At 36.8% G+C, this 27405-nt stretch overlaps 5 protein-coding genes, 5 non-coding genes and 1 pseudogene across 10 annotated transcripts; 3 read left to right on the top strand and 8 right to left on the bottom strand.

The window, feature by feature from the left end:
* The first annotated feature begins 926 nt into the window (after nt 1-926).
* On the top strand, nt 927-4129 carry LOC106359971 (TSL-kinase interacting protein 1). Its single transcript, XM_048737865.1, has 9 exons — nt 927-1103; nt 1612-1694; nt 1786-1955; nt 2041-2270; nt 2346-2562; nt 2642-3187; nt 3281-3397; nt 3545-3714; nt 3846-4129. Exons 1-8 carry the CDS (start codon nt 1099-1101, stop codon nt 3689-3691), a joined length of 1515 nt encoding a protein of 504 aa, XP_048593822.1. The 5' UTR covers nt 927-1098; the 3' UTR covers nt 3692-3714; nt 3846-4129.
* Nucleotides 4130-4965: 836 nt separating this feature from the next.
* LOC106361504 (ubiquitin carboxyl-terminal hydrolase 27-like) lies at nt 4966-7292 on the bottom strand. Its single transcript, XM_013801255.3, has 8 exons — nt 6832-7292; nt 6655-6766; nt 6478-6578; nt 6173-6409; nt 6019-6090; nt 5644-5910; nt 5508-5570; nt 4966-5427 (listed from the first exon to the last, which is right to left on the bottom strand). The coding sequence occupies exons 1-8, from the start codon at nt 7096-7098 to the stop codon at nt 5089-5091; spliced, it is 1458 nt and encodes a 485-aa protein (XP_013656709.2). The 5' UTR covers nt 7099-7292; the 3' UTR covers nt 4966-5088.
* A 4174-nt stretch (nt 7293-11466) lies between these two features.
* Nucleotides 11467-11591, bottom strand: LOC125577512. The gene has a single exon (XR_007315921.1). It is a non-coding gene; the product is annotated as a small nucleolar RNA SNORD14 (small nucleolar RNA).
* A 40-nt stretch (nt 11592-11631) lies between these two features.
* LOC125577513 lies at nt 11632-11755 on the bottom strand. The gene has a single exon (XR_007315922.1). It is a non-coding gene; the product is annotated as a small nucleolar RNA SNORD14 (small nucleolar RNA).
* Nucleotides 11756-11797: 42 nt separating this feature from the next.
* On the bottom strand, nt 11798-11922 carry LOC125577511. The gene has a single exon (XR_007315920.1). It is a non-coding gene; the product is annotated as a small nucleolar RNA SNORD14 (small nucleolar RNA).
* A 27-nt stretch (nt 11923-11949) lies between these two features.
* Nucleotides 11950-12053, bottom strand: LOC125577493. The gene has a single exon (XR_007315904.1). It is a non-coding gene; the product is annotated as a small nucleolar RNA snoR99 (small nucleolar RNA).
* A 101-nt stretch (nt 12054-12154) lies between these two features.
* LOC125577504 lies at nt 12155-12279 on the bottom strand. Its single transcript, XR_007315913.1, has one exon. It is a non-coding gene; the product is annotated as a small nucleolar RNA SNORD14 (small nucleolar RNA).
* Nucleotides 12280-13039: 760 nt separating this feature from the next.
* On the bottom strand, nt 13040-17337 carry LOC106361503 (ribonucleoside-diphosphate reductase large subunit). Its single transcript, XM_048737866.1, has 17 exons — nt 16982-17337; nt 16781-16842; nt 16618-16705; nt 16273-16536; nt 15945-16185; nt 15778-15854; nt 15510-15680; nt 15301-15393; nt 15064-15213; nt 14893-14979; nt 14641-14805; nt 14439-14558; nt 14127-14329; nt 13884-14033; nt 13653-13800; nt 13453-13536; nt 13040-13385 (listed from the first exon to the last, which is right to left on the bottom strand). The coding sequence occupies exons 1-17, from the start codon at nt 17207-17209 to the stop codon at nt 13269-13271; spliced, it is 2448 nt and encodes an 815-aa protein (XP_048593823.1). The 5' UTR covers nt 17210-17337; the 3' UTR covers nt 13040-13268.
* Nucleotides 17338-19634: 2297 nt separating this feature from the next.
* LOC125576956 lies at nt 19635-20816 on the top strand. The gene has a single exon (XM_048737514.1). It carries the CDS (start codon nt 19635-19637, stop codon nt 20814-20816), a length of 1182 nt encoding a protein of 393 aa, XP_048593471.1.
* LOC125576957 lies at nt 20813-24752 on the top strand. The gene is made up of 3 exons (XM_048737515.1): nt 20813-23903; nt 24498-24661; nt 24714-24752. Exons 1-3 carry the CDS (start codon nt 20813-20815, stop codon nt 24750-24752), a joined length of 3294 nt encoding a protein of 1097 aa, XP_048593472.1.
* A 443-nt stretch (nt 24753-25195) lies between these two features.
* LOC106359102 lies at nt 25196-25982 on the bottom strand (annotated as a pseudogene).
* Nucleotides 25983-27405: the final 1423 nt, after the last annotated feature.

Below are 27405 nucleotides of genomic sequence, written 5' to 3' on the forward strand. Positions count from 1 at the left end.
ACACAGGTTCCGTTTGGTTAAAGATCCAAACACACACTAAACTTTCTTGTGAGTTTCTACTTTCTATATGCATATTATATTTTTTTCAATTTTTAATTAAAATTTGTGTGTTTTGTAGCTCCGTTAAGTATCTGAGTCTCGTTGTCGCTATTCGATGCTTTTCACGTGAACTGTTTTTCTTTTCATGGTGAGTTTCAGTTAGATACCAGGCGTTATTATCACAGATTCATAATACAAAAGTCACATTCTGTGACCGTATGAAATACATGTGTTTATATCAAACCTGACTGTTTTTTTTTTACATAAGCTAGTACATCATTTTTAAAGTCCAATAACAAAAAGAATATAGAATGGATTCCGTATCTGCATGATGAAACTAATGAAATATATTGGTCCTGGAACACAAATTTTGGTCAGTTAAACTATGATTGGTAGACAAAAGAAACTCTATGGACTGATCATTGCAATCTTGAATTAAATTGCAACCAAGTGTATTTTATTCCTATTGAATAAATCGCATAAAATCAAATTAACCATGATTCTACAAATAGTTTTTGAAAATGACGTCGAATTGATATACTTGACAAAAATCAATTCCAGAGAGAGTGAGAGAGAGAGAGATCACATACCATAGTTTTAACTAAAAGCTTACATTATGGCGAAAGAAACTCATACGTATCTTCCTTGTTAGTACGTCAAAGTGTGAAGCAGCATTGAATGTGTCAACCAAATTATACCGTCTCGGAAGCAACCAATCTGCTTTAAATTTCAGAATATAAAAAAAACATGTCACGCTATCAATTAAGATTGAAGCTGGTGGACTAAGATTTTAATTAACGGGCCGCACATTCGGCCCATATAAACAAACCGACCTCAAATTAATTCTGAATATCGTTTTGATGGTATAATAGAAAAAGCAATGGAGGGAGGAATTTTATTTTCAACGTTTTCATTCCCGCCCTTACTTTTTGTTCCACTCCCTGCTGCTCTCGGAGATTTTTTTTTTTGCCGATCGCCTCTTCTCGAAGGTCTTCGTCTGACAGCTCCATCGTATTCTCCTTCAGTAAGCTCTCTTTCGCGTCTCAGATTCGATAACAGATGAGGTTTGTGACTGTATCGACCTCTCAGATACTTTTTAATTCCCGATTCTTTTTTTTGTTTTATTTTGACTTTTCTCCACCGATCGTTCACCTGTTGATTGATTTTGAGACGTTACCGTAATTCTCATGCTCTTTAGCTGTTATATATAGTTACGAATTTGAATTTCGTCATGCTTAATTGATTTTGAGATTTTCGTTCGGTTGGATCATCGAGCTCTGGATTCCTAGGGTTCCGATTAGAACATAATTTTGAATTTAGTTATCTCTGGAGTTTTCGTTCGGTAGTGGATTAAGTCGAGATTTGAATTTCTAGGTTTGGATCCTGAGTAATCGGGGAGGCTTTGCTACTGAAGAACCTGACGATTTGATTGTATTTGTTAACCGTGTGTTGTTTAACAATTCTGAATTGATTTTGATTGTAACTATGTGCTTAGGATTAGTTCCGTTGTGGATGAATCTAGATCTGCGAGGTGTTTAGATTTTGAGTTTTGATTGTTTTTTATTTTTCCAGAATGGCTAGAAAGAAGACTGAGAGTTCAACTGAATCCTCAAAGGAGATCAAAGCGAGAGGAAAATTCACTAGAGCCAACAAGTGTATGAAAACAACTACTAAGAAAGTCCAAAAGGATGACAGACTTGTATTGTTTTTTATCTTCTTATCAAGGATTTGTTGGCATTCTTATAGGGAAGCATAATAGTAAAAGAGAGAAGAGGAAGTCCCCTTCTGATTCTCCAGACGGGGCTCAACAAGTACCTGTTCTTGCTCTCCATTCGGACAAAGAGGTTAGACGTTGTGGAAAAATGAAGTTGCAGCTTTTTCCTGTGGATGCTCATACACGTCAAGGATTAGAAAAGGTATCTGACTACAAGACATGGACTTAAGTATACGCATTCTGGTTGATGTTTTTCTAACTTTGTTTGTTTTTTGAAACTTTGAAAGGATGGCTTTCACCCATATTTGGAACTCACTCTTAGCTCACGGAAGAAGGTTTCTTCAGTGCTTCAACACATTCACTGTAAATGGGGAAGCTCAGATATAGCTCGGGGAGATCCTACCTTGTACCCATTTGATCAATCGAGTAGTTCTGGTCCTAAATGGACACCAAACAGCAGCATTACGATTAAGGATGTCTATGTGGCTATTGGAGCTCCATCCCTATTCCGCTTAAGGTTTGCATCTGTATTATACCTTTCAACGCATCTTTATAAGCATAGCCGCGTCTTATGAGTGTTTATTTCGTTTAGGTATGGATGGTCCTCTGAGACTTGTAATAAAACAGATGAACCGCCATCTCCATCAACTCCGAGTATCACTTGTTTTCCAAATGTAGAACCTCAGAACATCTTCTGTAACAAAAGAGAGAATGGAAAGCAGATGTTTGGTTTAGATAACCTAACTCAAGTGACTGACCCGCCTCTCTCTGAACACACTCCACCTGATGGACCAGTCGAGTCAGCAGCGGTATGCTTAGTAAAAGTAGTTTTGTTTTTCTCTTGTTTTTGGACTCAAATCTTATACTTGACAACTTTTGTTTAACCAGGAGAAGAAGATAAATAACGGATCTGGACCAACATTTTTTCAATGGGATGATGGTTTAACAAGCTTAAGTATTGGCGGCTTACTTTCTGAAGTATCTTTGAAGGGGAACTTCGGGAACGGTTCTAAAAATTCAAACGCGAACCCAACTCTCTGGGACGAGAATCTTACAAACATAAGCATTGGAGGTCTGTTTTCCGAGGCATCTTTACAAGGCAGACGCAGTAAAGAAGCATCAACTCATAATAATAGCGGTAATCAGCAGCCAAGTGTTAGCATTGGAGCCTTTCTTTCTGAAGCATCATCACGAGGAGAGTGGAGTAACAAAACTTGGGAGACCAGGGGAGCTACCTCACAACAACCATTACCTCTAATCTCTGATTCATTAGATGCATTCCTTGTAAACCAAACAACAGATCAGCCTCGAGGTCCATGTCATGCACGTCCTCCTCCCGAGTTGTCACATTCGTCTATACTCGACGCAGAAGACACATGCCATGCATTTTCATTCCGAAAGCGCACTACAACCTCACCCAAGGTTCTTGAGCAGGTTAAACCTTTCCCATGTTTTAATTTTTTCAGTATTCATTTCTGACTAGTTTATAACTTAAAACTCGTGATTATGTGGTTTGAGTTCTGTCAGGTAAGTGAAGAAACTGAGGAGCAGCAACAGAAAGATGAGTCTAAACCTGCAAAAGGGTTGTTTGGTTCAGGGGTGTTTAATCAGGACAGCAGCCTTGGATTTTCAGGAATCAAGTGGGTAAGTGAGATTTCTAACTGTCTGGTCTCTCTGCTTTATTTGCTGTATAATTAAATACTTAAATGGAAGACTCACCTTAATCAAACAAGTTGGTTAAAACTACAGTTTGGGTTCCGAATAATTGATATATGATTTTCTTAAATGCAGGCTGACTCACGAGGACCATTTGATTTTGGCTTATCTTTGTCGTCCCGAAAGTTTACAAATGGAGACAGCGTAAGCTTTGGTGCTGCGGTAAAAGATCTACGGGAAGTGGAACCTTCAGAAGATAAAATAAAGCTTCAAAAGCATTGAAGCTCATTACAATGAATCCACAGGTAAAGTAAAACAAAATCAATAAACACAGAAAGATTACGGCCTCAAAAAACCCTGGGAACTTGCTTGCATTTTTAGTAACACTCTTTGGTCGTTACATGTCTAGTAACTCAATTTGTTGTTTTTCATACAGGAATGTTTCATAGGACCTCGCTATGAAGGAGAAGGACGCGAGGGGAGGGATGGGGGATGTTACATTCCTATTCGTTCCTTTCATGTAAATTTTGACATATATGGCACCGACATGATTCCTCTTTTTATAGAACAAAATGGAAAATAACAAAATGTGGTATAAATTTGTTTTCTGAAATTAGAATCACAGAGAAATTATCTCTGTTTAATTTTATAAGGTTTTTGATTTCCAAATTGTAAGATATTCTAAGATTTCTAGGTTGACTTTTAAGTTTGGTTAAATCATTTTTAATCTATATTTTATTGATCTTTGCTAGAGAAAAGCTTTCAGTAAAGTTAAAAGTCAACCTAAAAATCTTAAATTTTAACAGTTGAAAAGTTTGGCTATATATATTTATAAGCAAACTTATAAATCCTAAAAATCTTAGAGTTACTGAAACTGAAAGTCTTTTAATTTTTGTGATTTTTAAATATAACATTTTACATCATAAAACAAGGTAATTAATATTTATTCTGAAGTCTCCCACGTCCATGCTTCTATTGTATATGTTAAATAACAAAGTTATTATATTCTTTTCTTTTTTTTGCATTTAAGATATTGAAGCATATATAATTAATTTATTTGGCATTACTTGATTACAGGATTCATATATTTTTGGACTAATGAATAATGTTATCGAAAGTGATACACACAAACGAGAATGTTTTTGAATTTTGGCTGTGGATTGCCATTATAATGAAGGATCACATATTATAAAATATCAATTGTATACAAAACATAAAGGATGGTTTGGTTTCAATAATAATAGTGTAACACCATTCCATAACTAAATCAGTGTTAATACATTAGTGGATTGTTTGGCTACATGGGAATCCATAAATACAAGTTAGTCGAAAAAACAACTTCACCCACCATTTAATCTTTTACTCTATCCACACCACATAACTAAATGAACATTAGGTTGGTCAGCTCATTATGATAAACAAAATATATTTGAAATGTTCTGAAAAAAAAAGAGCTATTGGATGAAAAACTCAACTTTTATTTTTAGTTTACTTTATCATCTTATCTTTCAAAAAAAAAAAAAAAAAAAATTAAAGTGCTACATGAGTGTTACATAAAGAAAAACTCTTCAACCACTAGTTATATTAATATTCACTACGTCAAGTTCACAAAAAAATAAACTTGGAAACACAGGAATCAATACTCAAATCCAAACGAATCACCAAAACTGCCTACTTGATTAAAGCTTCTCATAGAAGAGCAAGCTAGCTTCAGCACCAAGAACATCACTCTCCGATACTCTGCCAACTTCTGAATCAGATATACTGAACCACCTCGATTCCTCACAATCTTCATCTTCTTGTGATGCTAGTCTCACACTTCTATAAACAGTATAGTGTCCACTTCCGGTCATACCAAAATGTTCCACCACTGTCACAAGCCTATACATGCCACCATGGTTTCTTGATGATGCTTCAGGATTTAAGTACTGTGACACCTCATTCTTTTCTATGTTTAATCCTATTGAAGACTGTGAAAATAAGGAGAGGTCCAAGACAAGCGGGAAAGCGACATGTCCCTATATTCATAAACTCAGATTAGAACACAACTAGTAGTAGTAGTAAATATGACTCATGTAGAGAGGCAAAGAGTCTCTACCGATAGCTTGACCGACTCTCCAAACATGTTCAATGAAGCACGTTGCACTTGAACGCATAGAAGCTGTAAACAATTCAACACTTTCTCAGGCTTCAATCTAAATTTTCGAGTCTAGTTTCAGTAAGTAAATAAATACCTTTGGGAAACGGGCAATGGTTAATTGCTTTAATATAAAGGAATAGCTGTTTGACCATGGCATTCTATGAAGATGATGAGAAGCTTTACAGTCACATTTGTCGTCTCCACCACAGTTCTTGATCTTTTCGATATCTGTCTCAGCTGCTCTCATCGCAGATGAATATTTCACAGCAGCAACATGCCAGCATCTATGGCAGAAGTAGTTTTCCACTTTCTCCGCGCCAAGAAACTTCTTCAAGCAATTCTCCAAAGTGCATCCCAACACCTAAGAGCAAACCGAAAAAAGCTTGAGAAAAGTTCTTTCTGAAGAAGTTTTAAATTCCACAAAAATAGTAATAAAAAATGAAGAGAATGGACCTTCCGTAACACATACAATGTTGGAACTACCACTATATAGTAGAGGAGAAAGAGGCAACGTATGAAAAAACTGAAACTCCAACGAAATCTACAAAAAATCCAAGAAAAATATTAAGAGAATATTAAAAGGGTGAGATTGAGATTATCTAAAAAAAATAAAGCCTAATCACCTGAGAAGAACAAGTTCTACACATCAACGTACTACCAAGAATCCCATCGAACGGTCCACGCAAATGTTTATGCCATCTCTTCAAATCATTGAGACCGTCTTCACTAGGCGCAGCAACCATTCTCAAGTTGCGAGAAAACATTATATCCGAAAGATTACTAGTTTTGGTAGGACGATAACAAACAACAATCTCTTCTTGCAAAGAAGATATTAGATGGAGAAGCGCTTCTGCAGCGTCCTAATGTTTCAAACAAGATCATTAGCTTACAGACTAAATATATGATCAAACTCAAGTATTTATAGCACCTGTTGGCAAGTCAAATTGAAGTTTCTGACGTAATGAGTCAATGCCAACATGACTTGACGAGGGCTAGATACAGAGTGACTTCTTCCAACAGTGCAGAGCTCTGGCAGTAAGATTAATTAACTGTCAGTTAATACCATTTTCTAACTCAAAAGATAAAGAGAGAGAGAGAGACAGACCTTGTAATAAATCAGACAAAGCAAGCGTAAGAGGGAACTGTTCATCAGTTTCACTAGCATCATCTATAACCCATTGAAGATAACTCCGAAAGTCTTTGCAGCTCGCAAGAGCCTGTTTAAAGGTAAAGATTACACAAAAAGATGGAAGAGTCCATAATCAAAATACTATTCGAGTACCTGAAGGATGACGTTGAGGAAGCAATTGTTGCCGAGATTTTGAAGGCCCGGTACGAGCATAGCATCATCATCATCATCATCATCATCTTCGTCGTCTTGTCTTGTACCGGAGAATAAGAGATTTAGGTTGCGGAATCTACCGGACTTTAGGGCGTATAAGAAGCCAGCTACTCCGAGTAGAGAGGCGACGGACAGCTGCGAAGCCCTGAATGTTTGGGTGAGGATACGGACAATCGCCTTTGTGTCGGAAACTCGACGAGGAACCATTGTCAAAACGTTGGAGAGAGAGAGAGAGAGAGAGAGAGAGAGAGAAGCTCTCTAATCGCTTGAGAAACCTAAAACCCTTCAAGTCATCTGGAAGGTTATAAGAAAGCTCGACTCTCTTTTGCCTGTACGGTATCGGTTACGCAAACGTCACGGTAAAAAATAAATAAATTCCGGGGGTAGTTCGAGTGAATGGTTTAAAAGATTTCTCATTTAGAGGTTGAGTAAAAATTTAGAGGTAAATCCATCTCCATCACGAAAATTAGACATGGGCATATTTCCCAGATCCGAAGATCCGAATTACCCAAAATCAGGTTTCAGATCAGATTCGGATACAGGAAAATACCCGGTTGGATAAAGTTTAAAATTTGGTCGGATACCGGATTAGATACATGTATATCGGGGATCCGTATGGATATCCGAAAGACCTGAATTAAACCTTAATTAAGATAACCTTAGAAATCTATTATGTTTGTTTTCATTTTGGAGATTAATCTTTGTTTTGGTTATATTAAAATGGTTATGTTATGTTATCGTATTATAATTTTAGTTATCTTTTAACTCTTGTTTATGTTTTTCGGATATTTAGAATATTTTTGGTTCTTTTGGATTATATTCGGTTCTATCGAATTAAATGGTTTGGTAAAGAACCGGATCGAATCCGTTAATTTTTTGGTTACTTTGGATGTAACCGGATCCGGCAGGTACCGAACCGTATCAGAACCGAATTTTAAATTATCCGATCGGTACCAGTTTCTCTAGTTTCGAAATATCCAAAATCTGAAAAACCCGATCCGATCTGAACCGGTTATCCGAATGCTCATGCCTAACGAAAATACTCGATCTTTTGACACATGAAAGCAAAAGTAACCTTGTCAGACAATATAAATTTCATTAAAACAGTTAGGTAATTGTTTTTTATTAATATTATATAGAGAAATTTTCAAGGATAGCATTTTAAGTTTTTGCCATTAAAATAACCTTCAATGAAGAAAATGACCAAAATAAGTTTTATTAAAAAATAAACATGTATTTTTATCTTAGGGTTAACTAATCTGAACTTAAAGTTTAGAGTTAAAAGGTGAAATTTTGGAGATAGAATTTTAAATTTATAAAAATAAAAAATAAATATTAAAAATTTCAAAATAAAAATGCTATATTGGTCATTTTCTTGTTTGATTGTTATTTTGTGACAAAAACTTAAAAATGACTATCTGAGAAAATTGCCCTATTATATATACTAGACCTGAGTTGCCGTAAGCAATTTGTACTCTTTCCAAATTTATGTAAGCTCCGGAAAAGGAGCATTGGGATGCAGCCATTTGTGTGGTAGGATATATGATATGGAACCCAAGACAAAGAATGTTACTTAAGGCAATGCAGACTTTGACTTTGAGTGCTTGGTGTGATGCAGATTGAGGAGCCTTTTCCATCACACGAAAATGTTTTAAACGGCATGGTTTATTCAGTTAGTTGGGTCATTGGTTTCTTGGAAAACATTCAACACAAGACATAGACTTTCGCTCGTAGACGGAGGCAGAATAGAAAGCAATGTCGGATACAATTAAAGTGATGATTTGGTTGAAGAGTCTATTGACTACATTTGGCGTCTGTTTTGACAAACACAAACCAATTAAGATTCATTGTGATAACACTTCGGCTATTCATATGAGCAGCTAATCCCATTTTCCATAAAAGGACAAAGCATGTTGGAATTAAGTAACATTTGATAGGAGATTAGGTGTTTTCATGCACCACTTTTAGAATTTAAATTATATTTTAAAAGAACATTTTGATAATTTTAGATTTTATTATTTGCTTTATTTTAATAATATTTAATAATATTTAAAAAAATATTTAATAATATATCTCTCTCTCTCTCTCTATATATATATATATATAATTTTGAAAAGTTTTTACTCAATAATATTTCTAAACAAATTTAGATATTAAAAAAACTTATGGTATTGAGATTAGAAAATGACCATTTAAAAAGAACTGCATAAATTTTGAAAAAAAATTTAGTAATAAAAATGATATAAATTTTAAAAAATAAAATAAAAGAATATTTTAAAAAATTTTAAATATTATTTATTTATATTTCTACTATTAATGATGATCTATGAGTAGTATTTCAAAAACTTTACAGAAAATAGAAATCAACATTAAATGTAAATGTTCATGACACAATTAACTTCAAGTCATGTTAGCATTGTTAGTATTCTATGTCATAATTTTTTTTTTTCAAAATAAATGTGATGATGACACATGATAAATCACTTTTTAAATAATGTCTAAGGGATGAGATCGTGAGAAGTTTTGTTACAACAAAACATGTTTCGAAAAAGAAGCAACATGCAAATATTTTTGACGAAGGCACTTGGTAAGAAAGAATTTTCAGTATTTCTTATCAAGTTGGAGTTAGAAACTTACACTCTCCAACTTGATAGAGGGTATTGAGATATGTACATATCTACATTAGTGATGATTGGATATGATCGTATATTATGTGTATATCTATATTTTAGGATAAAAGCCTTTGTTAAAATAGAAGGATTTTAGACCTAAGAATCAATACAGAAAATTTCCATGTACTTTGTTTTCTAACAAAATATTTCCAATTTTTACTAATTCTTTATAAGAAATCCAAACTTTTCAAAATTCTGTGACTTACCCACAAAAATGTAAATTCAGAATCAACAATATATGTGTATATATATATATATATATATGTATATAATTGATTGCTAGGTAAAACGAAAAAGAGAAGAAAACTTATAAAGACTGAAAAGTTTGGTGAACGAAAAAAAAGTAGAAAATGAATCCAACTTTCATCCCATTATTAGCCATTGCCGCGTTCGTTGTGCTACTCATCATTCTCGTGGGTATTGCAATTTGCCTTGATTGGTGCAAGAGTTAAAATCGAGGACTGAATAACTATTATTTTGTTACAAATTAATTATGTCTTTTTTGTTAATTTTCAATCAAGTTTTGTTTTGTTTAATGATATTGTAATTCTATTATATTTACATAATTGAATTATGGTTTGATGTTTTAAACCAAAATCAAATGATTTTTTTGCTTGCTATTCATGAGAACTCAAAGCTCACAATTCCACGAATATTGAAAGTGAAAAATATCAAAAACATTAAAACACTTTCAGAGTTATCTCGACTCTAGCCTGACCAGCACGAGAACAGAGGATGATATCAACAATAAGACCGTAGAGCGAAAGTGCTTTAGCAAAGATGAGAATCAGAATCATTCCACAAAGAGCTTTGGTTGTTGTGCATTCGCTTTGCAACCACACAAAAATCACGTCACATTATTACAAAGCCAAACACATATCTCTAAGTGGCATATGACAAGCAACACACATGACACATCACAACAACGATTCTGTTCAACTTCATAAACATGATCATTAAGAGAACATGGGTTTTATCAATTACCTGATACCGGCATCGCCGACGATTCCAATAGCCATACCGGCAGAGAGACCGGCAAGACCACAAGGAGACCGGAAGAGAGATGGGCATAGCTGATGGAACATGCCTTTGGATTGATTCCATTACTGATGAATGATAATCACAGCTATTGGAATCGTCGGCGATGCCGGTATCAGAGTAAATATATCTGTTGAATTTAAAATTTGCTATTATATATAGATACAAGGAGATGAGATCTTACAATGATACAATAATTTCTTTATTATATCATCCATTATTATATTACAATCTACAAAAGTACAAGAAACCATGAACTCTTGTTAAAGAACTTGAAAGGCAACATGGCAAACGCACAATTGAGCTAACATAAAACAAGAGAGACGTGCAAGCAAGAATGATTGAAATATCTCAGACATGCATGGAAGGATAGAAGCTCGTACAATCAGGCATGATCTTGTTAGCAGCATAATTATATATTTTTATCATTGGCAGGTAGTTTCAGCTAGATATGACAAATAAAGGACCGGGAGGCGCTTTACATTAGTATTAGAATGAAAACGATAACTAACGTTAGTAATCGAGAGAGGTTTTATAGGTTACATCGGTCTCAATAATGAATATTCTGAATAATTAAAGAATACAAGGATATGGATCTTACAAATGGAAGATTGTCGACTATAGATACAACATTAATTTTTTTATTTAGGATTTTATATACAAGAGATGGATTTTACAACATACAAGTACAAGAAAAATAAATTTTATTTTCTTCTATCAGCAATGCTAGAAAAAAAATTGCAAGAGATTGCAAAGCAACGGGGCAAACATCGAGAAACACCTGCACAATTGAGCAAACACAAACAAGATAGATAATATACAATAAACAACAAAACCAGAACAGAAAACTATTTCAAAAACGAAAGATCTCAGACATCCAAGGAAGGATAGGAGCTGCATTAGCTCTCAAGCCCGGCGAAAGGCGAAAGCTTTAGGCGGCCACTGCGAATGTTTCGAGAAACAAGCCTTAAACATTTATCCTCATAGATCTTTCATTAAACAAGTACACAACATTTATAGAATAAGAATCGGTTTCAGACATCCAAGGAAGGATAAAAGCTGCATTAGCTCTCAAGCCTGGCGAAAGGCGAAAGTTTTAGGCGGCCACTGCGAATGTTTTGAGAAACAAGCCTTATGGTTTATCCTCATCAACCGATCACAAAAAATAATAAAAACAACAAAAAAAAGAAAATAGTAGTCTCAGACATCCAAGGAAGGATAAGAACATCATAAGCTCTCAAGCCCGGCGAAAGGCGAAAGCCTTAGGCGGCCACTGCGAATGTTTTGAGAAACAAGCCTTAAACGTTTATCATCATCGACCAATTATACAAATTCTAAGAAATCAAAATCATATCCCATCATAAAATGATCAGCAAGACACCAATTAAGTCTGCTGACAAAGTGAAACAGATGGATTACAATATTTGGGACTTTGTTCAATCCTATTAGCACTAAGAAACCAAATTCAGCTAAAATAGAACTTAATATTAAACTAAGCCCCAAATGTAATAAACTAAAACTAATGCAAATTAGAATTAAAGACAATAATACTAAGTTTCAGACATCCAAGGAAGGATAGAAGCAGCATTAACTCTCAAGCCTGGCGAAAGGCGAAAGCTCTTAGGCGGCCACTGCGAATGTTTTGAGAAACAAGCCTTTGGATTTATCATCACTAACCAATCCCAAAAATCGGATTATATGATAACACAACATAAAACAACTACGACACGAGAACATACTAGATGAAATCAGACAGACTTGTAAGAGAGACGGAACACTAACTGAATGGTTTTAAGTTTAGAGAAGGATGAAAGTATTTATATAAGAAGAGAGGAGGCGTCCGATTATTAGGGTTTTCTTCTCTCTCACAAGAGGAACGGCCCAGATCTACCCGATTTTTTTTTCCCTTCCTTTTCCTCGTTGAACAATCGAGATGGTTGTAGTAATGATGGGCTATATATTAATTTCGATAAGGCCCATATTAGTTTGGGCTGAACACACATTCACTTCTATCTTTAGATGCCTACAACTAAATAATTTTTTTATTTATTTTTCATGTGTTAATAAGAAAACATTTTTGAACAAAAAAAAAATTAAAGTGTACATATATAAATTACTGAACAAATGTTTAATTGCAGAAAAAATAATTATAAGAATTACCCTCAAATCTCAATCGTTATATATGGCTCGTGGCTATCGTTATAATAGCATAATTATCCAATGTTAAAAAAAAACGCCTTGTACCTGTTTGTTTTTTTGGTCAGCCTGGCGGTAGAGGTTGATTCTTGTTGTTCGGTACGTTTGGATTTTGATGGTTATATGGTTCTTCCAATATGATGAACGGGTAATTTAATGTTTTAACAAAATTGATAGAATAACGTATCAGATACTAGAGGTATAAAATTTGTGAAACTGCAGGACTATTTCGTTTGGTCTAATTCCTAAAACCAAGATATTTTATTAAAAAGAAAACGAGGACAACTTCTTACTGTTACAGAGTTCTAAAAGAATGACACTTGTTTAACTTTCACACAAGAATAACAAGACAATCTTATAGAAACTAGATTACGTTATATTGTACTTAACACTACACACATCAAACACAAATGTAACAGAGACGCAAGCACACTTGTTTGATCAACTTTGTATCTTATTCTGTTTGTGTTTTTAACTTCCACAAGAGAGACAGTCCTCACGGTTTGTCAAAGAGCAAACCATCTGTGCCATCTTCGTCTCATTGTCTTCTTCTGTTCCTTCATCTTCTTTGCTTACATCTGGCTTCTCCTGCATCACAAGCAAATGTCAATTTCACTGTCTAGGTAACTAAGACAGAACAGTGTTGGTTGTTTACCTTTAGCATTGCTGTGTCTACTGTAAACTTAATCGCATCTGCTGCAGCACGTGATCGCAAGTAGTACATTCCCGTTTTCAAACCCTTTTTGATATTCACAACAATAACACTTGTGAGATCGATTGATGCAATCACATTGAAACATTCCTACTCGCAATAATATCGAGAGTTTTAAGTACAGCTTAAAGATAAGTTGTTACCTTTTTCCAAGTGTGGAAGTGTAAGGAAGTGAGTTTCGCAAAGTTGGGTTTGTCCATGTGTATATTCAAACTTTGGCTTTGATCTATAAAGCATCCACGATCAACTGCCATATCAACCACTGTTCTCTGCTTAATCTCCCAAACAGTCCTGAATCAATTTTTGCAAAATAGGTTAAACAACAGGAACAGCATAAAGTAACCAGAGCATAAAAGAATGAGCAAAATCTCTACCTGTAAATTGCTTTTAACTCATCAGGAATCTCTGGGACGTTAATAACAGAACCATTCTCATATATTATCTTGTTTTTCAGAGTAGGAGACCAGAGTCCCATGTCAGTCAAGTCGTGAAGAAGATGCTTGTTCACAACTACGAACTCACCACTGACAATACAAGGAAAGACCATGATTAAGCCTCGGAGAAAAGCATAAACATAACTTTGTGAAACACTCTTATCTGCTTGAACAACAACATACCTCAAGACTCTGCGACTATAAATATTTGAGGTATACGGTTCAAAGCATTCATTATTCCCAAGAATCTGGCTGGTTGAAGCAGTTGGCATTGGTGCTACTAGAAGAGAATTTCGAATTCCATTCTTTGATATCATATCCCTGAGAGCAGCCCAGTCCCAGCGGTCAGAAGGAGTTACATTCCACATGTCAGGTTGAAGAATACCCTACAAAAATCATCCCAGACGCCAGCCAAGCAGTTAGCAACAAGAAGAGCTTATGACAATGTTGAACATATTTTTTTTTTTAAATGCTTGTTCAGATTATGATACATACCTTACTCACAGGACTTCCTTGGTATGTCTCGTATGTACCTTCCTTAGTAGCAATCTCTGAAGATGACTTGAGCGCATGGTAGTATATGGTTTCAAATATGTCTTTGTTCAGTTGTTGAGCCTGAGATTATTGCAAAAAAAGCTGCTCAGACCAGAGAACAAAACTACTCTGAAAGCTTGATTCACTTGTGCTAGAAGTTTACCTCAGGGGAATCAAATGGCATTCCGAGAAGGATAAATGCATCTGCAAGACCTTGTACACCAATACCGATAGGCCTATGACGCATGTTTGAAGTTTTGGCCGTCTCCACAGGATAGTGATTCACATCAATAATCTTATTGAGATTTACAGTAACGGTTGCAGTCACCTGAAGATACAGATTATAGCAAAAACGTCAACATCAAAATTGCAGACATGGAAGCTAATCGAAATGAGCTAAAAAAACCGTGCTGACCTCGGCTAGCTTGTCAAAATCAAAGTAACGATTCTTTGAGCCCAAACTGCCTACGATCTTCGATGGATGTGAGTCCAAGGGGACATCCTGTTGTGAGATGCAGGAAATGTCAAGAGTCAAGCACTAAGTAACAAAGCAATATCAAACACTAAAACACCATTTTCAACTCACCTTCTCCCTGACGAACCGGGGTAAAGCAATAGATGCAAGATTGCACACAGCAGTCTCTGTTGGACTTGTGTACTCGATGATTTCAGTGCATAAATTAGAAGATTTTATGGTCCCCAGATTTTGCTGGTTGCTTTTCCTGTTACATGAATCCTACAATAAAAATTTCAAAAAGAAAGAGTGAGAAGCTGAGGTTATATAATTATACAGAGTTGCTATATAGTTACGACAGTTGCTTACCTTGAAGAGCATGTATGGTGTCCCTGTTTCTACTTGGGATGTCAAGATTTCGTACCAGAGCTGCTGTGCCTGGACAACTTTCTTAGCCTTACCCTATAGATAAAAACAACCAGAAATGGTTCAAATCCATGGATTAAGAAATAGCTTGTATTATGCAAGAGTTTGAATTCTGAAAGTGAAGTAGTATAACCGAAGATGAAATCACTCACCTCTTTTTCATACTGAGTGTACAATCTCTCAAAATCTGTACCCCAACAATCTGCTAGACCTGGAGCTTCATTAGGACAGAAGAGTGACCACTGCCCATCACTCTGGACCCTTTCCATGAAAAGATCCGGTATCCAAAGACCATAAAACAAGTCTCTAGCCCTGTGTTCTTCCTGGAATAGAACAAATATAAAATAAAGCATAATGTGAGAGTGAATTAACAAATTCCAAACTATATTGTAGGGAAAGTGAGTGATCTCGCGAGGGTACCTTCCCATGATTCTTCCGGAGTTCCAGAAACTCAAAAATGTCAGCATGCCATGGCTCCAGATATACAGCAAAGGCTCCTTAACCAATTGCAAAATAAATATACATAAGACAAACTGAACTAGCAATTCAGAAACGATCATGATAATACTAGGCCATGAAATGTATACCCTTTCTCTTGCCTCCTCCTTGGTCAACGTAGCGAGCAGTATCATTGAAAACACGCAGCATTGGAAGAATACCATTAGATGTTCCATTTGTGCCACGAATGTAACTTCCAGTTGCACGGATGTTGTGAACTGAAACACCGATACCCCCAGCTGATTTACTTATAACTGCACACTCTTTCAACGTATCATATATTCCCTCGATGCTATCATCCTTCATGCAGATCAGGAAGCAGCTGCTTAGCTGCAATATCCAAACATTTCAAACCGCACATCAGTAAAACGAATGCAGAAACAAGTTCCATTATAAACGGAGATATAAGAATATTACCTGAGCTCTTGGAGTTCCTGAATTGAAGAGAGTCGGAGACGCATGAGTAAACCATCTCTGAGACATTAAATGGTAAGTTTTGATTGCGGAATCAATGTCTTCTTTGTGAATGCCAACAGAAACCCTCATGAGCATGTGCTGCGGCCTTTCAACGACTTTCCCATGGACTTTTAAGAGGTATGACCTCTCAAGAGTTTTGAACCCAAAGTAGTCATATTCAAAATCACGATCATAAATGATTTCACTGTCTAAACGTGTAGCATTCTGAAACAACCAAAGAAACACACAATTCAGCAAACTATTCATCTAAATCCTCGTAGAATCAAGACTTGAGTGTCAAAATACCTTCATAATGATCTCAAACACATCATCAGCAATTAGAGGGGATGCAAGTCCAGATCTCTCATTGACATGATTGTACATATCCTTAATCCTGAAGAAGATACCCAAAATACATCAATGTCAACTCATATCAATCACTGATATAAAGAACAAAAACAAAACTCACGTCTCAGAAAACGACTTCTTAGTGTTCTTGTGGAGATTAGACACAGCAATCCTTGCAGCCAACTGATACATAACCATTGAAACAATCAAAAAGCTTGATTACAGTTCTCTATTGGGTACACATCAATCAACAATCAAATCAGGAAGATGCAATCTAGTATAATCCAATTGAAATTTAAAAAAAAAAGGATTAAGAACTAACGGAGGCGTAATCAGGATGATTAGCGGTCATAGCAGCGGCGGTCTCGGCGGCTAGCTCGTCGAGTTGAGTGGTGGTGACGCCTTTGTAGACACCGGCGCAGACTTTCTGGGAGACGAGGACAGGGTCGCAGTGGTCAACGCTGAGGCCATAGCTAAGCTTCTTAAGACGCGCGGTGATCTTGTCGAAGTGGACAGTCTCCTGCCTTCCGTCACGCTTCACAACGTACATCTTTCTTCTATCGAACAGTTGGTGGGCGTGTGTGTGTGTGTTTGAGTGAGTCTGGTGATAAGAGAGAAGAGGGAACGTCACGCACAGTGTGCTAAATAGATTTAGAGTGGAGAGAGGGAAGGAGCACAAGTGGGTGGGCTAGGGTTTCTTTGTGCCTTTTGTTTTTGTTTTTTGATTTTGACTTTTTTGCCCCGCGCGAAAGTTTTGAGATTTTCCCGCCAGCTTTCGAGATAAGGAAACGTGAGAGCTTCTCTTGGAAGTCAAGTGGCGGGTAAATTGATAAACAAGAGAAACTTGAAGCGCTGAATGTGGGTCCCCTGGCTCATGGGGATCCGTGAATAGGGGTGTCAATTGGTTGGGCCACCCATGGGCTAACCCATTCTAAACAAACATGGATGGGTGATGGTCATACCCAAATAATTAATTGTCCAATTGGGTTAGAGACCTATTTTGCCCATGGGTTAACTGGTCCAAACCAAATGGGTGTTGGGCTGGCCCAAAAACTTAATTTCTAGGGTTTAGAGAATTTGGGAAAAAATCAATCAGAAATAATTTTCCCGATTCTTTTCTTCTCTCTCGCGATTCTCTCTGCAACCAACGATTTTCTCCTCCCAGATTTCTCTTCGTCTACTGTTCTTGTGTTCATCAATCCATACGATTCTCTCTTCCCTCCCATCGATTCCCTTCTTCATTTCTCTACAATTTCAGGTATGATTCGATTTTAGCTCTGATCTTGCGATTTCTCTACTTTCTGTGTTGTGGGTGTTGTGGGTTTTGTGGGTTTTGTGGATGATAATCTCGTTTCCATTGTTTCCATTGTTTACTCTAGTGCTGATGATGATGATGAATCGTTTAGAATATTGTTTTGTTTTGGGTTCAGAAACGATGCACACTTGAGATTTGGTTTTGGGTTGACGTGTATTGTATTTCTCTTTAAATGCAGGCTTCGTTTCTGCTCGGAGTCATCCCTGTTTTCATAGCATGGATATACTCAGAGTTTCTGGAGTACAAGAGGTCTTCATTGCACTCTAAAGTGTATGTATTTGGGGAATATTCTTTGAATTGTGTACTTATTTATACAGCTCTCTTGTTATGTGTGTAACTTGACAGTTATTCTTTACCTGTTACTTGCAGTCATTCAGATAATAATTTGGTTATGGCCTTTTAACTTTGCTTTGTGATTCTTTGCTGGTTGTTTGTGTAGGTTATTGAGTTAAGACTGTAGCAAAGCAATACTCTGCTCGGCAAAGGATACCTCCACCTCCTGAAACTGCAGAAAAACCCTTCAGAGCCTTAATCTTTGACAGGTATCTACTAGCTTTAGGAACAAAACTCAGAGAAGAAATGGTTGTGCTATAGATTAGATAAGCAAGCTTTGGTGATCTTTGTCATGTTCTCTGGTAGATTTAATATGTATTTGCTTGTGTATGGGATATTTTGGGAAATGAATCAGGAGGTGGAATGGGAAATAATTTGAGAATTTTGATAAAAATTTGAGCAAAGTTATAACTTTTTTTTTACATAAAACAGAGAGTTATGAAAAACTGAAGTCTATTGAATTTAATTTACATCACATTTGTATTCAGAAATTTTCAATGACATTAAAATTGAGTTTAGATTGAGTTTATATAAATTTTCTATAATTTTTATTTTCTATAAGTATATAAGTTTGTAAGTTGAGTTTACAATAATTGATTATGAACAAAATTGAGCTAATTGTTAAAAAGAATAATAATGGGTGGTCTTGGGTTATTTCCAATGGGTATGGGCTAACTTGGGTGTGGGTGTTTTTGGGTATGGGTATTAAATGGGTGTGGGTGTTTTTGGGTATGGGTGTTAAATGGCCCAACTGTACACACCCATTTGGGTGTGGCCGCCCAACTTGACATCCCTATCCGTGAATGTGATTTACACAGCCCGTTGTTTCATTGGGCCCATATTATAAGATGATGTTTAAGATCTAAATCGTAGCAATTAAGTTTTTTTTTAAATGACCAATTAAATTATTGAATGTAAATGTTTGTAAGTTTATAAAATTCATTTTGAGAATTTCTTTGCCTTTTTTCAGAGATAAAGAAGATGCTACCAATATAAAAAGATAAATAAAAATTCTAATCACAAGATAATGGCGACTCTAAAGGCGATTTTTTCCTGGTTCTTTTTGCGACAGTTACTCACCACTATCACGGTGGTTGGAGAGGAATCTTTTGATAATGTGGTGGTTTCTCCATATGTCTCCTCCATGATGTCAGTTATGCCCATGATAGAACCCACGTTCTATTGTGATGAAGTGGATACTCCCAAAAATTGGGGCTTTCGGGTATTTATACACCCAATTCATGGATTAGGGTTCATACGATTCCTGTTTCTATTCTCTCCAAACAAATTACTACTCTACTGGCAATTTCTCACAAAAACCCCAGCGATGGCTAACAATTTAAGAAGAGCTCTACAAGACATTGATCTGGGGGCAAATGACGCTCCTTTCGTATTACCACAGGAAGTGGTTAGGCAGGCGGCTGAAGAAAACCGTTTCATCTTGGTGGGACGACCAGTAATGCCGAGACGACAGAATCTCCGAGCAGTTGTTGCCACTATGCCTCGTAACTGGGGACTTGAAGGGATTGTTCGGGGGCGAACAATTGAAGCACGACGTTTCCAGTTTGTGTTCCCGTCTGAAGAAGCGATGGAAACGGTGATTCGACGAGGTCCTTGGGCCTATGCGGATCGCATGCTTGTACTACAAAGATGGACTCCTCTCATGGACATGGCGCTGCTCAATTTCATTCCTTTCTGGATTCAAATTCGGGGGATTCCATTACAGTACATGAATCGAGAAGTTATTCTCAACATTGCTCGTACTATTGGGCAATACATTCAAATGGACTACAATGAAGAATCAGGAGCAAGAATGGAGTTTGTCCGTGTAAGAATCAACTGGGATGTTTCTCACCCCCTGAAGTTCCAAAGGAATTACCAATTCCAACTGGGAGTCAACACTCTGCTGAAGTTCCAGTACGAGCGTCTTAGAGGTTTCTGTGAAACTTGTGGTATGCTAACGCATGACACTGGGGCCTGTGTCATTCAGAATGGAGGTCCAGGAGATGGTGATGAAGACGATGATAGTGGAGATGATAATGAGAACGTTGAGTTACCACAGAACCAAGGAGTGATTATTGAAGAGATTAATGAAGAAGCGGTTCGGGGTAATGAGGCCGCGGCTGATGCACCGGAGGAAGATGAACCGGAGAGACACAATGAAATGCTGGAAGAGGATGCAGAAGATGATGAGCTCTGGAATGGAACAGGGAAGCGGACGATCTTCTCTGATGAACTTTACGATGAGAATGACTACTACCCCTATCCGGTTAGACAGATTGGGACTTCTGATTATGAGATTGGAAGCAAGAGGAAAACATGGCTTACAGATGAGAATGCAAACGGATCAAAGTACTTTGCTGGAGAGTCAAGTGGAGCACAAGACACAAAGAGGAAGAAGACTGTTTCTCCACCGAGTGATGTCATGGGAGGTGACACTAATGAAGCGGGAAGAACCAACACACCAGTGAGAGGCGCGGTGGGCCCAGAACCACCTCTTCCTCCATGAGAGTTCTCTGTTGGAACTGTCGAGGTTTAGGCATTGACTCGACAGTTCGACGCCTAAAAGAGATACATCACAAGTATCTCTTGGACATCATATGTCTTTCTGAAACAAAGCAACAAGATGACTACATCAGGGATGTTGGTGCTCAGTTAGGATTTCTTTCTTATGCTACGGTTCCTCCAGTCGGATCAAGCGGAGGTTTAGTTGTGTTTTGGAATTCCAATGTACAGCTTTCAGTTCTTAGTGCTTCTCCTAATCTAGTAGATTGTAAAGTTGGAAGAATCAATGAAAATCCTTTCTATTTTTCCTTTGTTTACGGTCACCCAAATCCGGCTCTAAGACACCACACCTGGGAAAAGCTACAAAGACTTAGTACTAGCAGACAACAACAAGCATGGTTTGCTTTGGGTGACTTTAATGAAATTCGAGGTAACCATGAGAAAGAAGGTGGGCGTGTTAGACCTGAAGCTTCATTCCACAATTTCAAAACTATGATGCGTACATGTGACTTCAAAGACCTCAGGAGTATTGGAAATAGATTTTCATGGGTGGGGCAGAGAGGTCTACATCAGGTCAAATGTTGTTTGGATAGGACAATGGCAAATCCTTGCTGGTTGACAGAATACCCAGGATCTGATACTGAGTTCTTGGAGATTGGGGAATCAGATCATCGGCCTCTAATCACCTATATTGCTTATGACCATGAGAGACCAAGGGGAAGGTTTCGATTTGATAATAGAATGGTTGGCAAAGAAGGCTTCAAAAATACAGTTAAGAGAGGATGGAATGGTAACGGTCAAATGCAACTTATTAGAATTCCGTTGGCTCAGAGATTGGGGAGATGTAGACAACATATTTCAACTTGGAAAAGAAGCAACAGAGTGAATTCTTCGGACAAAATCAACTTATTAAGGAGTCGATTAGATATGGCGATCACTACAGGCTCTTTGTCGTTACTAGCACGGACTGAGCTAAAGAAAGAACTCAATGAAGCATACTTAGAGGAGGAAATCTTTTGGAAACAGAAGAGCCGAACTCAGTGGCTTCGTGCTGGGGATAGAAACACCAAATACTTTCATGCTGTTGCTCGCGGGAAAAGAATTCGAAACACAATCACAACGATCCAAGATGAAAATGGAGTGAGAAGAAAGGGTCACAAAGAAGTTTCTGAAGTGGCAGTAAAGTATTTTGAGGATCTTTACTCCTCTTCTCCAGTTGATCAAGGTGTATACGATGAGGTCTTCACAGGTTTTCATTCCAGAGTTTCTCCTGAGATGAATGCGGACTTAACTCAAGGAGTTACAATGGCAGAGATACAACAAGCTGCATTTGATATAGGACCTCACAAGGCTCCAGGACCTGATGGTTTCTCAGCAGTGTTTTATCATCAGTTTTGGGAAGATCTCAAACCAGAAATTATGCAAGAAGTAGCGGATTTCTTTGAAAGAGGGGAGCTTGACAGACAACTAAATCATACAAATATCTGTTTAATCCCAAAGGTCTATCCACCCACTGGTATGTCTCAGTTCAGACCTATAGCCTTATGCAACGTTTCTTACAAAATTATCTCCAAAATACTTGTTAACCGTTTAAAGAGGCATTTGGGGAGCATCATCACTGAGAATCAAACTGCTTTTATTCCGGGTAGAATGATAACAGATAATATCTTAGTGGCACATGAGATATTTCATTCACTTAAAGCAAGGAAGAGACAAGCAAAGTCATATATGGCTATAAAGACAGATATTACAAAGGCCTATGACCGGTTAGAATGGAGTTTCCTGGAGGAGATAATGGAGAGGATGGGATTTGAAAGGAAATGGATCAGATGGATAATGGCCTGTGTCAGAACTGTGAACTACTCGGTGCTAATCAATGGATCCCCCGAAGGCCATATCAATCCGGCAAGAGGGATAAGACAGGGAGATCCCCTATCTCCCTATCTATTCATACTCTGTGCAGAGGCTTTATCTCATCTCATGAACCGTGCCATGGAAGATAGGAGTCTACTAGGAGTCAAAATTGCAATCCAAGCTCCGGCTGTGAATCATTTGCTTTTTGCAGATGATTCTCTTTTCTTTACATTGGCAAACAAGAAGGCAGCAGACAAGCTTAAACAAATCTTTGGACTGTACGAAAAGGTCTCGGGACAAGCTATCAACTTCAACAAATCGTCTATTACTTTTGGGAAGAAGGTCTCACCGGAAACTCAAAACAGGATGAGAAACATACTACAAATACATAATGTTGGAGGTATTGGCAAGTACCTGGGATTACCGGAGCAAATAGGAGGCAAAAAAGCAGATATGTTTGCATATATCACTGATAAAGTGAGAGCTGTTACTCAAAGGTGGAAACAGCAACAACTATCACTGGGGGGGAAAGAGGTCCTGATAAAATCCATTGCTTTGTCAATGCCTATATTCTCTATGAATATTTTCAGATTACCAAAAGAAATCTGTGAACATATCAACGGTATATTGGCAAAGTTTTGGTGGGCAGCTGGAGACAATAAAGGAATGCACTGGTATGCTTGGAAACGAGTGAGTAAACCAAAAAGGGAAGGAGGTCTCGGTTTCAAAGACTTGGAATGCTTCAATCAGGCACTCCTAGCTAAGCAAGCTTGGAGAATATTACAGAATCCAAGTTGTTTAGTGGCTAGGATTTTAAAGGCAAGATATTTTCCAAATGGAACGATCTTAACAGCACAACTGAAGAACAATTCTTCTTATGCTTGGAAATCTATATTGTTTGGAAAAGAACTACTCAACAAGGGGATGAGAATCATCATTGGCAAAGGTAACAATACTCAGATGTGGCATGACCCGTGGATTCCTGAACACCCACCAAGAGCACCTCGTTCAACCAATGGAGATACATCAAATGTAAAGGTGCAAACATTCATTAATGAAGGAGGCGGCAGTTGGAATGTCCACAAAGTCATGAGTGAAGTTCACCCAGAAGATGTCAACAAAATACTGAATTTGAAGATTAGTGCAAGGGCAGAGCTGGATCTCCTGGGATGGAGTTATAATGATAACGGTATTTACAGTGTCAAATCTGGATATTGGCTTGCAACACATCTACCAGGTTATAATGGTGGCCAAGAGATCTATGGAAATGCGAACATCAAACAAAGGATTTGGAAAACAAATACTACATCAAAGATTAAACATTTTCTATGGAAAATGACTTCTAGGGCGTTGGCAACAGTATCTAATTTACAAAGAAAACATATTATTAGAGAAGGGCAATGCAGGAGGTGTTGTTCTGCTCTAGAAACAGAGAATCATCTATTTTTTGAATGCCCGTATGCACAGAAGATATGGAGAAGATCTGGGATATCAAACAACATCATCAACAGCCCAACTAGTACTTTCGAAGAAAAGATTGATGTCTGTCTACAATTTTCAACATCAACAAGACTAAGCCACTATCAAAATTTGCCAATTTGGATTCTTTGGAGGATCTGGAAGAGTCGTAATGTACTTATATTCCAACAAAAAAGTATTCACTGGGAGCGAGTAATACAACTGGCTCAGGATGATGGGAAAGAATGGAATTTGTAAAATAATGATCAAACAAGGATGAAATAAGGGAATACTAATGGGAGGAGCATGGCAAGTAGATGGCGCAAACCACCTTTAGGATGGGTCAAATGCAATGTTGATGGGTCCTTTTCAGCTCAACAACAGAGGAGTACAGCAGGATGGGTAATCAGAGACTCAAATGGAACATACAAAGGAGCAGGACAAGCCAATGGGAACAATGTTAACAATGCATTGGAAAGTGAATTACAAGCTCTCATCATTGCAATGCAAAATTGCTGGAGTAAAGGTTACAGGAAGGTACAGTTTGAAAGTGATTGTAGCAAGATGATTAAAATCTTAAACAATGAAGTGCTTCATTTTACGGGATATAACTGGATTCGAGAAGTGAACTGGTGGAAAAGTAAGTTTGAAGACATATCATTTACGTGGATCGGAAGAGAAGGGAATCAAGTGGCAGATGGTCTAGCAAAGAAAGAGATTCCAAATAACATTTCTTTTCTATATCATCATTTTGTTCCTAATTGTATTACTCATCTGTTACATTACGATCACATTCGATCTTAAAGTTAATGCAAGTGAAGTTAAAAAAAAAAAAAAAAAGATGCTACCAAATTTTTTTAATATTTCTGTCGAATTAAGAATATGTATAAGTACGTGATAGTGGAAGCTTTAGAATATTTTTTCTTCAACTAACTTTTTTTTGGGCAAAATATGATAATATCGTATAAGTATCGTATTTTTTTTAAAAAGTATCATTTTTTTTTTGTTAAGTACGTGAATCTCATTAAACGAATAATGAAGCGGAGATATACAATCGGCTTTGACGAATCTAGTCCTAATGTATTTAAGTCTCTAAGTCAGAAGTATCATATATTACTGTTTCCATTGATCATTTTTGTAATATGTAGTTGTGACTCGTAAAATTTTGTTAGTTGTTAATCATCATAGCCTTCTATTCAATCGATGGGACATTTCATGCAATGAAAATTTATTATTTTCCGCGTGCATTAGGCATATGATATTTTTTTTGTTAGCGCGAAAACATATCATAACGTAAACCCTTATTTAAAGCGACAGTTGTTTTTAGAAGAAAAATTAAGCAACATTTTTGCTTCCAGCACATCTTCTGATTAATAAACGCTAATGTGATCGTATCACATACAAAAAGCGGAAACAATGACATAAAACACGATTTAGGCAACGTCACTAAAACGTAAATAGCCATCAACCCCAACCTTACTAGCTAGCTACCTCATCTCATTCGTCGCTCTGTAAATACTCGCGAGAAACCGAAACTTCTTTTTCTTATTTCTCCTTATGATGATGTTGGTTTCTTTGATTGCCGTCACAAAACTTTGTCCGTCCGTTACATTCTTATGCATCATCCGTACGCCGTTGTTTTTCTTCTTTCCGACCATATCATAACTCTCCGAATTAACAACATTTTCATGTCTCTTCGCATTGCTTCCGCCTTCGCTGATGCTCCAGCTTGTACCGCTGCAACAACTCAACGTATCATCTTCCTCAACTGCACTAGCTGCTCCGCCGCTTCCATCTCCGTCTCCGAAAACGCAACTTCTGTTTCTCTCGTAAAACCAATCACCTCCATTTGATCGATCGTTTATAAATCAAATCAACAAGACACTCTTGATTCTCGATCGAATATTTATCTCTCGACGACTCCTTTTTCTTTTGCTACTCTAATCACTTTTACGCGTATCGTTGTTGTTTTTCTCGTCTTTTATATAAGAAAAGAAACAAAATTAATAGGGAGAAAAAAGGGAAAACTATTAAACCAGGAAAATGAAAAAGGAAACCACTGAAAACAGATAACAACCGCCTGGCTGTTCTTGCACCCGAATTAATAAATTTTAAAAAATTTAGTAACTTTTTGACCAAAAAAATCAATTAATCACTACATCCTGAACCGTCAAGATTAGTAACCCGACTTTAAGATTTGTTTAAATTACTTGATCCAACGGCTTCCTTTGTGTCCATCTTTGATGAGGCCCTTTACTAAATTTCATTTTTCCTTTTTTTTGTAAGAGAGATATGCGTTTGACTTTCAATTATACGATTTGATGGAGTCCATGCATAGCCATTGCGTTTTCAATACGGCATATACACGTATTTGGGGGCCCTTATGTTTCACCTGACGTGTTCTAATCCGATCGTCGTCTCATCTTTTGCGTGACATCCGGTGGTTTCACAGGCGCCAGATTCAGCTTTCCTTTTGAACTTTGGCTTTAGATGTTTTTGAGCAAGCATTTTGAAATGGGATAATCTATTAATATCAATGTTTTAATATTTAATTTATTTAGTAATCAGCCCAAAAAAGTGAATGGGAGTATACTAGAATATCTCCAAGCCAAACCTTTTTTTTTCTTTCCATAAAATAGAGTAATTCTATAATAAAATTATTTTTTTTGAGAAAAATATAGAAAATAATAGAAAGACATGGGAGACAATCTTAGAAAACAGTGAATATATAAAAGCTGGAAAACATTAACATCCATTATTAACAAAGTAGAAAATAAAAGCAAACAACTCTATCTATGATTATATATAATCTCCAAAAATAAACTATATTATAGCATTATAAATAAAATAATTTATTTAGATGGGAAAACAGGAAAATAATTAAAACTTGTAAGAAAAACTGCACATCTTTGTTACAACACAATACCACCCAACAACCACCAACAGAGTTCACGTCATCGTCATCAACACACCTGCTTCCAAATCTCCAACACAAACTCCTTCACTCTTCTGCTTTTTTTTTTCTTTTCGAAACACGCGTTCACTCTTCTGCTTATATTCAAATCTTCACCATGAAACAGCATGTTAGGTTTTGTTTTACTACAGAGCTTTAAATTCCACAGTTCAGACCACATATCTCCAACACTGGTCCACCTTTAGCCACAAACGGATTACTCTAACCAATAAGAGCGTCAAGATCGAATCGAGAAGAAAAAAACAAACCACAATAATTCTAGGCATCCTATCTTTCTTCCCAAGCAACCCCCTTGAGTAATGGGTAT

This window comes from Brassica napus, chromosome A8, assembly GCF_020379485.1.
Source record: "Brassica napus cultivar Da-Ae chromosome A8, Da-Ae, whole genome shotgun sequence".
Classification (NCBI taxonomy): domain Eukaryota; kingdom Viridiplantae; phylum Streptophyta; class Magnoliopsida; order Brassicales; family Brassicaceae; genus Brassica; species Brassica napus.